At 46.9% G+C, this 13,047-nt stretch overlaps 1 protein-coding gene across 2 annotated transcripts in view; it reads left to right on the top strand.

Moving 5' to 3' along the window:
* Positions 1-13,047, top strand: part of NCKIPSD (NCK interacting protein with SH3 domain) — a 54,242-nt gene that overhangs the window by 37,538 nt on the left and 3,657 nt on the right. For both annotated transcript variants that reach the window (XM_064453792.1, XM_064453793.1), the window contains 6 exons: positions 700-870; positions 2,059-2,145; positions 3,816-3,954; positions 9,322-9,402; positions 10,671-10,799; positions 12,678-12,770. In XM_064453792.1, coding sequence (XP_064309862.1) covers positions 700-870; positions 2,059-2,145; positions 3,816-3,954; positions 9,322-9,402; positions 10,671-10,799; positions 12,678-12,770 — 700 coding nt within the window. The remainder of the gene's footprint in view (positions 1-699; positions 871-2,058; positions 2,146-3,815; positions 3,955-9,321; positions 9,403-10,670; positions 10,800-12,677; positions 12,771-13,047) is intronic.

Genomic DNA, 13,047 nt, shown 5'->3' with positions numbered 1-13,047 from the left:
ACTGAGCATAGTACTCTGGCCAAGCACTTTGGATTCTCCTTTAAGTGTGTTGCCGTGCGTAGAGGGCTGTGGTCATCTGAGTCGACTTCTTGCCTTCAGTTCCTCACTTGCAGGAAATGGTCATTCGCCTCACCGTAACGTTTGCCCTCCCCAGGGCAGGCAGATAGCCAGTGGTGTTGTGCAAACACCCTCTGGTTTGCTGCGAAGGGAAGTGGGGAAGTTTGTGGTGTGCATATACACTAAGCAGTTACAGTTATGTGATCTAGGAGAGACTCGGGTACAAATTCCCATGGCTTCAGGAATGTTGGTTTGCCTGGATCATTCTTAGGTTACTAAAAGCAGTAACAAAAAAGGGGTGTAGCTTTGTTTGAGTGAGGTTTCTTGGATTCTTTGACATCCTCAGAAAACAGCTGATGCTCCAGCAGGATGGTGGCAGCTTGGGTTTAAAGACTTTCTGACCATGCACCAGTTCTGGCACCTCTTTTGATTCATTCATTGCATTAGCTGTGCAAGGAAAGGAGGTGGGTAGAGGCCCCAAAAGTATGAAAGCTGAAATAATACATATGTCTTAAACTTGCTGTCTTTTTGCTGCCAGCTCTTGACTGAATGAGATCAACTGCCAGTACATACAAAGGAAACAGGCACCCAAACAACAGCTAGCTGTCAGGATCCACTAACCAGTGGTTTGCTGTTGTGCAGAATCTGAGTGCGGGGCTGCCCTCAGGACAGATCTGCCACGATGAGCAGCGGCTGGAGGTGATCTTCGCAGATCTGGCCAGGCACAAGGATGATGCTCAGCAGCGCAGCTGGGCACTCTACGAGGATGAAAATGTCATCTGCTGCTACCTGGAGGAGCTGCTTCGCATCCTGGTGAGTAAACTTCTCTCTTTATAGGCAGAAAAAACAGTACCAGTGAAGTTCCTTTTTTTTCTGACCACCTTCACCCGTGTTGCCATCAGTTCTGCTGTTTTGGAGGACATATGTTTCTTGTGCATCCCTTACCATTGGTGTGAAGCCCTGCCTTCCTGTGTGGGGTCTGCAATGCTCTTGAACTGCCTTCCACTCCACCCTACAAAGCTGTTCTGAAAAGAATTCTAGAAATGTTCTTCATGGTAGCTGTAGTATTTACCTATCACAGGAGAATATAAACCCTGACCTCCAAAACTAAAAACTGTCATCCTGCAGCAAACCTAGAAGTTTGCCATGTTGTTGCACTCCTAGGCCTGTATAAAATGTCTTCCATTTAAAACATACTCTGTGGCTGGGAAGTACCTGTGGGGTGAGGGCCATTAAATGCAGAGAAAAGTATGGTTTTCTTAAAAGTGAGCTTCAAAGCTATTTATGTGAGCAAGTATAAAGTATCTCACCACATCTGTGCATATAGGAGGGGTACATCCACATAGTGAGCAGCAGTGGGAAATACTGTCCCAGTGCTGTCACTAGCACATAAATCCTATACGTGTACAGGGAGCGTGATGGTATGGAAGCTGCCACTCAGCACAGTGACATGGTCTGTGTTATGAGTGCTGGTGTGGGGTTTGCTCTGGCACCTGCTTCATATTCCTCTCCAGCTCTTACAAGAGCGGAACAGATATTTTTTTGCCTTATAAATGCCAGTGTCTTTGTCACTCAACATATGGCCTGCCACCTCACTGTGGGCCTGCAGGGCAAGGCAGGGGGGATTTTGTGCAACCATTCCCTTGTAGTTAAGGTGTAGGAGGAGATGTACAATATTTCTCAGGGTGGGAACGGCGCTGGAGAGGCTGTGTGCATCTGCATGGTGCATTCATCTAGCTGCTGCTCAAGTCATGGGTTGTTTAGATGTTTTCAGCCAAGATATGCTGTATGGCAGAGATGTTTCTCCAGAATTCACTTTGATGCAGAATCTGAAGGGTAGCAGTTCTTGAGCTGTCTTTGTGCTCTGCCTTCAGTTTCTTTGAGATGTTTGGGCTGGGGCTACTGAGTTCTGAAAGTAGCTGGCCTTCCTTGAGGTCCCTGCAGCAGGCATCTTCCTGCATTGATGTGCCACTGGGCTGACCTGTTCATTCCTGCTTCCAGACAGATGCAGACCCTGAAGTTTGCAAGAAAATGTGCAAGAAGAATGAGTTTGAATCCGTCCTGTCCCTTGTGGCGTATTATCAGATGGTAAGGTGGCGGAATACATCAAATCTCTCTTTGAGGTTTCCATGAAGGCATAAAAGAGCAGGATTGCTATGATGAATATATGTAAGACGTTCCCACTGGATAGGGCAGTTCTGTGAACTAGATGGCATTGAAGCACATCCCTTTTGCATGCTGTCTAATGTCAGTGCTATGCATGCAAGCTGTATGGAAGAGCAGAGGATGCTATAGTCTTCGAAGCGGTAGCTAGTGCTGTGAAGGGTAAAGCTTGCGGCTTTTATTAGCTCCATTGAGGGACAGAATTGGCATCGCTAATGTCTAGAGGAAGGATTTCTGAGGATGCCTTGGGAAAGCTGACAGGCTGTGACTGCTCCTCTTTTAATTGATGCTCTCCTGTGCATTAGTAAATAGCTTTGCTTAGGAAAGTAGGTTGTGAGTAGAAGCCCTGGGACTGAGGAAGAAAATCAGTATTCAGAGGAAGAAATGGGAACACAGGAAGTTCCACATGAATATGAGGAAAAACTACTTTACTGTGGGGGTGACAGAGCAGTGGAACAGGCTGCCCAGAGTGGTTGTGGTGTCTCTCTGGATATATTCTGCCTGGATGCAGTCGTGTGCTCCTGCTCTAGGTGTACCTGCTCAAGCAGGGGGGTTGGACGAGATGATCTCCAGAGGTCCCTTCCAACCCCTACTATTCTGTGATTCTGTGAAATGGAAGTTTTGCCTTCAATGCCTATGCAGTGGTGCTTTTCCCCTCTCCTTCCTTGGAACTTCCTGTTAATAGGGCTCTGCAGGGGTTGGAAACTTGTTCCCATCTTGTCCCTAAGTCCCCAGTTACAGCACATCAAGCCTTGTGGCATTTAGTTTTCATCTGGCACTTGTGTGTCTGAACCCAGAGCTCAGCATCAGGGTACTGTAGCATATTTGAGAGCAGTGGGAAGGCAGGCTTAATGTAGCCTGCTGGCTTTCACTGCCTGCTCTTCTCTGACCAGCATTTTAAGGAAGCCTATCCAGGGGAACAGCAGTTGGGTCTCCTGTCCTGGCTGGTCATGCCCCGTGTCAGGGCTTGGTTCATTCCTGTTCTTTGAACTCTGGGGTTGTTGGCTGAGGCTAAAGTATGAAGGTTACCCCAGCACCAGAGCTCCTGCGTGGGAGCTGCAGGTTGAGCATCTTTGCTGGAATCCCTGCATGTCCCAAAACTTTCTGGTTATACCCTCTGCTCCCAGCACAAACCCAACAGCTTCACAGTGGAGGAGCTGATCCCATCCTGTTCGTTAACCATCACATGCTGAAGAGGGTTTGCAAATATTGTGTTGTCAGGAAACATCCTTCAGAGCAGTGTTTGCAAAACCTCAGTGTGCTCAAAGAATCCTGGCTACCCAGCAAATTAAATCCTTATTTGCTGGGGATGGGTATATGTCGTTGATTTGTGTCATATTAAGCAGGGCATTTCAGACCTGAGCTCTGGCTGCTGCCTGCCATCTGACTGTATGTGCTAACAGACTGTAGTTAGCAGTTGTGAAGTTATTGTAAAAGGACTCTTACGCTGTTGTTAAAAGCTATTAGAGCTTCTGGGCTCACTGTCATCCTGGGAGGGTCTATAGCTTCCCAACAGCAGGAACTTCTAGCCAGTTATGTCTCTGCCTTAGATCAAGCCCTCATCTGGGACATCATCTATTAAATTGTTTTTGTAGGAACACAGGGTGCCATTACGGCTGCTGCTGTTGAAGTGCTTTGGAGCCATGTGCAACTTGGATGCTGCAGTCATTTCAACACTTGTAAACTCTGTGCTGCCAATGGAGCTGGCCCGGGACATGCAGACTCACACACAAGGTGAGCCAGAGCTGCTGGACCCAGGTCCCCAGGGGTGTGTTTCTCCGTTAGATGATTTACAGCAGCACTGGTGGCCCCTTATTGCCTGACTGTTCTATGTGCCCAGTGCTCTGGGGAGAAGGGTGCTCTTTTTAAAATTATTCAGGTTATTACAGCTGTAAGTGAAGAATGCATGGGAGGGGATGTTTCGGTCCAACAATGCAAGGCCCTCTAGCTCTTGAACATGCCATTAGTGATCTGCATTGCTGCTTGTAGATGTCTTAAAGCACATTTTGAACTGTTCCAGATTGTTTCATGATGTGACAGAAGATACCTGCAGATCTCAAGATCTCTGCAACCTCTTATAGGCAGTTTTTCTTGGTACTTTACACCAGATCTTTGCAGTGTTTGCTCGTAAATGAGATGTGTGCTGGTTAAAGGAAAGGACCTTCTCTCCACCACTGTACCAAGGTACAGTGCTGTTAACAAAGTTGCAGTGCTCGTCCTCTGCAGGATAGTGCCACAGCCCTGCTTTCCCCAGCTCTTTGCTTTCCATATCCAGGCTTTGCTCTCACATTTCTTCTACCTCACGCCCCTGTCCTCTTTTGTTAGGATGACCTGTCCCTGCTATTAACAGGAATATACTTCCTGCCCATTGAGCTCCTTATGCTCAAAAGCTGTCCCCTGGAGCTCATGCTTAGCCCAGTGTCCTTTAATTCAGCATCTCCTCCTGGCTGCTAGGAGGAAGAACCCAAGAACAAAGGTGAATATGTATTAACGCTCCCCTGACATTACCTTCCAGCTGCCTATGCCTGCCTTGCCCTGGGCAGTCACAGCTTTGCTTCCCATTTTGAAGTCAGCCTGTAGGCCGCCAGCACTGGTAGTGGCATATGCTACACTTTCTCTTAAAGTGATATTCAAAATCCATTGTTTTGTGCTAATCCCTAGCCAACAATTAAAATAGCTGTTGGGTGACCATGTGGATCAAATCCCAGTATTTAGAGCCTTGCTTCCCTGATTGCAGTCTGTAGCCTGTTGGTTTGCTGTGAGTGTCATGGAGCTGTGGAGAAGCTTAATTTGGTGATGAGATTGAGTAGGGATTGAGAAGTCTGTGCAGAACAGGGGCCATCACATCCATTTCATGTGAGCCAAGTAAATGTCCAAGACAACAACCTTGGATGTACATAATAGTTGTCCCTGTCCCCAGCATCCCACCACAGACTATGCCAACCTGTGTGGTGGACAGGACTAATGGGGCTAATGTGGTGTCTGGAAAGGGGTGAGAGAGGTGAAATCAAACCTCTCTCTGTTACAAAAGCCTTTGTGCTTGTCTTTGCTTAGATGCTTTGAAGTGTGGGCATTTCAAAATTTCAGGAGTACCTGAAAAATAATGCTTGAGCTCAGGACAGGGCAAAGCACTGGTGGTGCGGAGAGGGAATGAGATCGTTACGCCCGTGTTGGCTATGCTTTCTTTTTGTGCTACCACTGCTTATCAATTCCATGCAATTAACTTATGCTGTTGGTGTTTCATCTGGCTATGCATGAGAAGCCTCTTCTCTAGGCTGAGGTTTTACTGCCCAAGAAGCAAATAATACTTGGTTATGGAACTATGACTGTGCTTCTGTGACAACATTACTCCTGATTTTGTGCTGCCAAAAATAAACTTTATCATACATCCATCACTAATTCACAAAGATTGTATTCTGGTGAGTGTTTTCTGCACCCCACTCAAACGGGCTTCAGTCTCCTGCTCTGTTCCCTGAGCTGTCTTTGTGCAGGCAGGGTGAGCTGGTCCTGAGCTCTCGTGGAGCGCCTTGTCACTCCCTGCCTGTTGCAGTGTTACTGTCCAGGGCATTTTCCCAGGGGCTGCATTGTCCCAGATAGCACAGCTAATTTGGCCTCTTGCTTGTGGTGGGGCATCGAGCTCTGGCTTAGGTGACTTCAGCACACCTTTGCTGATCTCTATGTAGCTCTACTGGTTGAAGCAGACCTATCTGCCAGCAAGTGCCAGCTCTGCTTTGGGGTCCTGAAAAGCATTGCAGTGGAAGTGGGTGAAAACTGGCTCTGCTACCTCCTCTGAATGGCCAACTTGCAGCTCTGCAATGTCCCCTCCCTTCCTTTCGTCTCCAGGTGAAGGGCTTTTTTCCCCTCCTTGCTGTAATACATAGACAGTGCAGTTGAAGGGTGAAGAGCTGCTCTTCTGTTGCTGATGGATTGCTTTTTGTTACAGGAGCCTTCCAAATCCATGTCCTGATCGCAGGCCACCTGCCTTGTGCTAAGCTTATGGCAGGGGCTTGCGCAAATGTCGTCTGAGCAGCATCCAGTCCCTCCGGCCTTTGCAGCGGGGCTGCAGAGAAGTAACCATCCTTGACCCAAACATGTCTGTCCTTCAGAGGTGTTTTAGGGCATTAGTAGTTCCTTCCTGCCATTCTGGTGCTTACTGCTCCATGTCCTGCTGGCAAGTGGTACCTTGAGTGAAAACACGACCTTGAATCCTAGAATGACTTGAGCTTATTTTAGTACTAGAAACTGGGGAATAGCAGCTGATCCGTGACATACCATGGAATAGCTAATCCCTTCTGTGGATGGCAGGGGCCAGAGCAATTGGTGCCAGCACTAAGCAACTGGGGAGTGTTGAACTGGCTGCAGCAACTCTGTAGGATCCCTCCTGGCTTGATATTGAAGAGCAGCCAAAGCGGAAGCTCTGTGTGTGGATCCTGGGTGCCTTTGATGAGAAGGCACTTTACCCTGGGGCTGATGTAGGCATGTTGGCTGCTGGCCAGTTCCTCTGCCAGATGCTTGGGTCTTATTGCTTCTGGTCAGCCACTTCCCTCTGCTGTGGCTGGCTTGCACATCTATCAGTGTTAGAAGAGCTTATAATAAGCCACAGTGAGGCAGAATTAGCCAGAACAATTCCAAAGAAAACAGACAGGGATAATCCACTCCATAATCATGACTTTCTCCCTTGTTGCAGCTCAGTGTACATGCAAGTCAGCTGTGAGGCCCTTTTTACTTGAGTTGTAGACAGTTGTGTCTGCTCCCAGTGCCCAGATTTTGCATTGCTGTGTTTAGAGGTTGGTAGCAAGGTCTTTGAAGGCCTCTGTGAAATACCTTTCATACATAATAGCAACTGTCTTACCAGTACCTCAGCAGGCTTTGGAAATGCAGGCTGGTGACCAAACAGCCACCTCTCTCCTGCCCTTCACGGCCACTTGAGCGATGCTTATCAGCCTGTTGTCAACAGAGTCTCTCTGCTTCAGGAGAATTGTATTAATGCTATTTACTTTCTTGCAGCCGCTGGTGCTGCTCTGGAAGGAAAAAATGCTGTGCTTTGACTGGCAATTACTCTGTTCTTCAGTATGGTGAGTCTTGGATGGGTCTGGCTGCAGCCGGCACACTCCAAAAACTTCTAGAGTCTGTGCTGAGCGAGTGCACTGAGTTAATCTGGATTTTCCCCAAGTTCAGCTTTTTGACTGGTTTCAGCATCCTTTGATATGGCATCCTTAGGCAAATCTTGTCAGATTTGCCTCCTAGTGGTGGAGTCTTCTGTCAACCAAGATGAATGGACATTAGTTTATGGCAGATGCACCAAGGATGTGTATAACTACCTTCCTCCCTCCCATCTCTAATCTCTTCCTCTATATTTGCTACAACCATATGTTTCTCACTGGCTTCTGGTTCTCAGACCATTATTTCATTGTTCCTGATGTGATGAGAGAAAAGTCTTGTTCACAAACGCCTTACTGGGAACATCGGAACAGTAGGTCCCTTTGTCTACCTACTGCAGTACCCTGCCTCTGACACCCAACTCCTGAAGCTGTGGAGGAAAGAATGAAGAAACTGTGTGGTGAACAGTTTGTCAGATCCTTTTTCTGTTACAGTGAGCTTTGGCATCACTGACATCTTATAGCTGAGAGCTTCTTATATAAGTGTAAATTATATTTAAGTCACTGTATATCCTCACTCTTTGTTTACCAAGAGTAAACAGCAGTTTCCAGCTTTCCTTTGCTGCCACATGGTCTAAGTGTTCTTCTACAAACTCTGGTATCTCTGGTTAAGCCCCAAATGATCTATTTTTACTCTAAGTTTTTTGCTGTTTGAAAACTCAGGAATTTTTTGGAGTTCTGACAAAGTCTGCATGTTCTTTATATATAGAGGCTTTGCTCAAAGAGCTGACTTTCCAGGGCCATGAGGCTGCAATGATTCTCTAGCATTTTCCCTCCTATGCTAACAGTAAATCTGAGAGCTGCCAAGTGTTGCAAGTTCTTTGGCCAAGTCCAGGAGTATGTGGTGACAGCAGAGGCATCAGCCTGTGCAGTGAAAACAAACTGCAGGGTGCAGGTGCTTAGAGATGGATCAATTTGTGCATAGAGAAGTGAAACACCTTAAAGGATTGGAGGGGGAACTAGAACCAGCATGTATTGTCCAGGGAAGCAGTGCTGTTGGGAGTAGCCACATATGTTGAAAGGGACTTTCTCCTCTAATGAGTGTTGGTCAGTTTTCTATAAATGTAACCTCAGTTTTCTTGTAACAAGTGCCCCAGGCTCTTTCCAGCAGATGTACCTGAACTTTATTTAGCCAGTATGTGTGGTAATCTACTTTATAAAAATAATACTCCTTTTCCTGTTGTCTTCAGACTTGCTGAACTGGGCTGAGGCTACATTTTATTATGTTGTAGATCCTATTCCATTACTTTTTTCCTTCTGCAAATATCTACTGGGGTGTATCCATTAATTAGAATTCAAGAAAGGCACTGGCTGTGGTTCTATGGAGTATTCATGTATAGCTGCTGCCAGCAAAAATTTTGTTGGACTAGCAGGCTGTGGGGTGTATTAATGCTGGAGACGTGTGGCCTGGGAGGTGGGCAGATGCACAGCCTGAGTCATGAGCAGTGATCTGGTCTCCTCAGAGACCTCTTATACTTCCAGGCAGAGCTGAGGTAGTGAAAATAGAGCAGTGCAGAGACAGTAACAACCAGCAAAACTGTCCGGGGGTGGTGTTGGTTGGAACAGGCAGTATTTCAAGGTGGCCAGATGGATGCTTTTTCTGGGTTCAGTAATTACATAACTATGGGATGTGTCCTGGGACTGTGCAGGGGAGGCTTTTAATTATTCAGATCAAGTTTGCCCAGATTCTCTTAAGTGGAAGGGAAAAAAATTGAGAATTCTTGTCATTATTTTTAAATTGCTTTGGAAATGCATGGTGCAGAAGCGGTGTGGTATGCTTAAACAGGGGGAAAAACACCCTTTATAGCTCAGTAAATACAGGAACGAGAAGCAGTCTAATCAGTGGTAAATGTCTGTATTAAATGTGTGACTTCCTAGCTGCAGCTGGGCAATAGTGTTTTGCATCCTCAGAAGAACTAATGGCAGGACTTCTATCTTGCAGATCATCAAAAGATGTGCTACTCTGCACTGGTGCTGGCAATGATATTCTCCATGGGGGAGCCCCTGCCGTATCATCACTATGGTAAGAGCAGCTTATGCTTATGGCTTGGTAGGACAGCAGACATGATGGTGTGACTTCCCTGGCAGGCACAGGAAAGGGCCTTTCCTGGTGGCCAAGGTGGGGACAGGGGAAAGCCCAGCAGGAGCAGGGCAAGAGTAAAGTCTGCTCTTTATCAACAGAGCCTGGCTGCTGAAACACTGAGTTGAGATGCCAGGTTTCCAGACAGCAGCATGTATCTGAGTTAGAGCAGTGGAGGACTGATGCCATGCTGCAGAAGAGGTGGATTTGGCCATCACTGTGACTAAGCAGCACTTTGTTTTACCTCTGCCCTGTGTGGAAGCATGCACCTCTTACTTGCCTCAGACGTTCTGTCTGCTGATAAGGCTGAGAGCCCAGATAACTGCATGAACAACCACTAAAGCTGTCAGCTGCATAATGTGGCCTTTTCCTGGTCTCACTTCTAAAGGGATGGTGCAGCCCTGTGTTTTTAAGCTCTTGGGGAAGGTGGAGAAGGTATTGCAGTCAATAGGGAAGTGCAAATGTGCCAGACCTGCCTGTGTTATCCTTTGTCCTCTCATTCCAACCTTCAGCCAGAAAGCATTGCCTGCCTGCTTCTTCCCTGGCCATGTTGTGTTCCTGTATTTGGGAAACTCTGGGCTCACTTTTCCTAGAAATGCAGTAGAGATTATTATAAGCATCTTCTCAGCAGCTTCACCTTAACGCCCTGGCAAATACACACAAGATTTAAACCAGTGGAGTAGAGGCTGTGGAATGAGCCTCCACACCTCCTTTTCTCTCCTTGTGTAACCCTGGCAATTATTTCCTGCAGGTGGACTTATTTGCATGAGCTCCTGAGCTTTCCTAATAGCCAAATTGAAAAATTGGTTATTACTAATGATCTGGATGGTTACTTTTTTAAATAAATGGATTAAACCAGCGGTCAAGAATACAAATATCTTCCCACCTGAAGCCTTCATTGGCAGCAGTGACACTGGAACAACAGCTAGAGCAGGGTTTGGTGTTTTATTTACTCCAAAAAAAATTGCCAGGGGGACACCAACCTTCAGTGTTCCCCTACACTGTGGATAGTTCTGAGCCACTTGTCTCTCGCACAGACACTTCAGTGGTCTGTCTAGCCCGCTTGCAGGATTGTTAATTCCCTGGAGGCTGACACTGGCACTCCACTAATGGTTTTTAAGCATAAAAGCATGGAGAAGTGGCTTGTGTGGTCCCTTGTTGCTCGGCTTATTTTCACTGTGCTGTAAATGCCCCCCTTTCTCCTTGCGCAGAACATCTCAACTCTCAGTTTGTGCAGTTCCTGCTGGATGTGATTGAGGATGGACTGCCCTCTGACACAACTGACCAGTTGCCTGACTTATTTGTCAATGTTCTTCTGGCCTTCAATCTCCACATTCCAGGTTGGTTTGGTGCTGCTCTGCCTTGGCAGGATTTCAGTGGTCTGGAGCAGTGAGTATGTGAAGAATGGGGAGGCAGAATCTCCCTGGAACTTCATGGTGCTGTGATAACCTCTCCAGCTCCCCTGGCCTCTGGCAATACACTGTGTTTAATTACTGTGCAAAAGCCTAGAGGAAAAAGTCTGAGAGCCCATGTCCAACCAACTGACCCTCTGGGGCACAGCAGCTCTGTCAAGCCCAGCAAATTTCTTTCTACTTCCACACTGCCTGGATCAAAGCAGTTGCTGGGCTGCACTTGCAGAACATGAGTGGGGTTAACTCATAGTCACAAATTATTTGGGAGAGAAAATGCTTTAGTGGGCATTTCCTGGTACCAGTCCATAAGAAAAGTCCTCTGCCTTCTGTAGGCCTTGACAAACCTTCTGCTTACCCAGCTGCACCACTTGAAGCTCATTCAACGCCTGTGTGTTGGGGCCAGGCTCTTCAATGTTAGCCTGAGCTGTGCTCTCTCCTGAGTGCCCTTGTTCTCTGTTCTCCCCTGCTGAGCTCCATGAGAAGAGATAATGCATCTGGTCCCTAGAGAAGGACATTTGCCCTCTCACTGCCTGTGAGTTTTGAAGCCTGTTGCTGGAAGATTGGAGAGTAGTTCCAGGTCCTGCTAAGAGGCCACTCCTTAACCCAAAATCTCATGTTGCTCCAATTGTCTTTAGTTAATACTTCCTCCTGTTCTGCTTCATGGCTTTATCCTTGACCTCATGGAGAGAGGGGAGGATAAAGCAGTGAGGAGGTGTCCAGTAATTTACCTGTTACTTTGAGTAGCGCTTCATTAAAATTTATGTGAAAGTTTCTAATTTCATTTGAAAGTTGATTGCACAGAGACTGATTAAGTGTGGTCTCTGCTGCTTTCATTCATTACCCCTTCTCACAGTTACCCAAATACTTCCCGGCTGTAGTAATTAGGCAATAATGCATGACAGGCAGTGTGTTTCTGGGGGATTATTGCCCACCTGGGGTGCAGCCAAGAGCAGTGACTTGTTCTCTGGTGCTAAGAACATGTTAAATGATGTTCAGGTTGCTTATTAGTGGATTTAATTTTTATTCCTCTGCAAAATTCATCTATTGCACAGTTCAGTGATGCAGTGTTAGTTCAAAAACTCCTAAAAGCATATTATTGATGCATTTCAATGTGAAGGATCGTAAAGCACTTCCCAGCCTGTGAAATATTATAGGGTTGCCAATCCTATGCCATAGAAATAGCCGCACTGTGCTGACCGGATGCTTCTGAGCGCACACACTCACGTGCATAAAGTCTGCTAGGATGAACATATTTTAATTACAAGAAATCACCCCAAAGCAGGAAGGGGACACTTCCTAGAAGTCTTCAGCACCTGCCTTTGCACAGCCCTGTGCTGAGTGCTAGGAACAACTTTTTCCCCTTCTGGCATACCCCTGGGACCTGGCTGTCCCTACTTATGAGAAGGTAATAAATGCCAGGAGGACACTGCTGGTACGAAGTAAGAAGATACTAGAGAGTGGAGCCATTGGCTTCAGAGGGTTGTGAGCAGAGGTAATATTTCACACCATAAAGCTTTTGTAAGGTGTTTCACAGCATTTGACTGGCTGGACCGGGTGCCACATATGAATCAGATGCACGTAGAAAGCATGATGTCTCAAGTGTTTCATGCGTTGTTTCCAGATTTTTCACCTTCCCTCTTTCTGCCTTCCCACTCTATAGGGCTGCAACTTTTCATAGCCCAGATAGACTATAGTTCCCCCAAACCCCCCAGAGCACTGCTGCAAAATAGGAGCCCTCTTTTTTTTTTTTTCATTACCGTGGTCTTTGGGAAACAAAGGGATATTCTGAACAGGTTTCTTCCTTAGTTCCAGAACACAGTGTGATCATGACTACAATAAGCAAGCACTCAAATGTCAAGACTTTCACAGAAAAGCTGCTGCTGCTGCTGAACAGGGGAGGTGAGTGTTTGCACCACTACTACATGCCTGGCAGGGGGTGCAGCTAATGGTGACTCTGGGAATTAAGGGGTGGGATATGTCAGGGATACAGGTAGCTGAGGAGCTGTCTGCTCAGGCAGGATGTGCCTCTTCCTGGTGCGTTTGTGAGGGTGACAGGCTGCATTGCTGAGGATGGAGCTGCACAAAGAATAGGAAGAGACAAGGGGCTTCTGGGTTGGAATTTCCGTGCAAGCTGGTCCCCTCGTACTTCTGGGTCAGGTCAGCCCCATCTCATGGT

This window comes from Phalacrocorax carbo, chromosome 6, assembly GCF_963921805.1.
Source record: "Phalacrocorax carbo chromosome 6, bPhaCar2.1, whole genome shotgun sequence".
NCBI lineage: Eukaryota > Metazoa > Chordata > Aves > Suliformes > Phalacrocoracidae > Phalacrocorax > Phalacrocorax carbo.
Note: the sequence above shows the minus strand (reverse complement) of the source record. Positions and strands in the feature narration are given on the sequence as shown.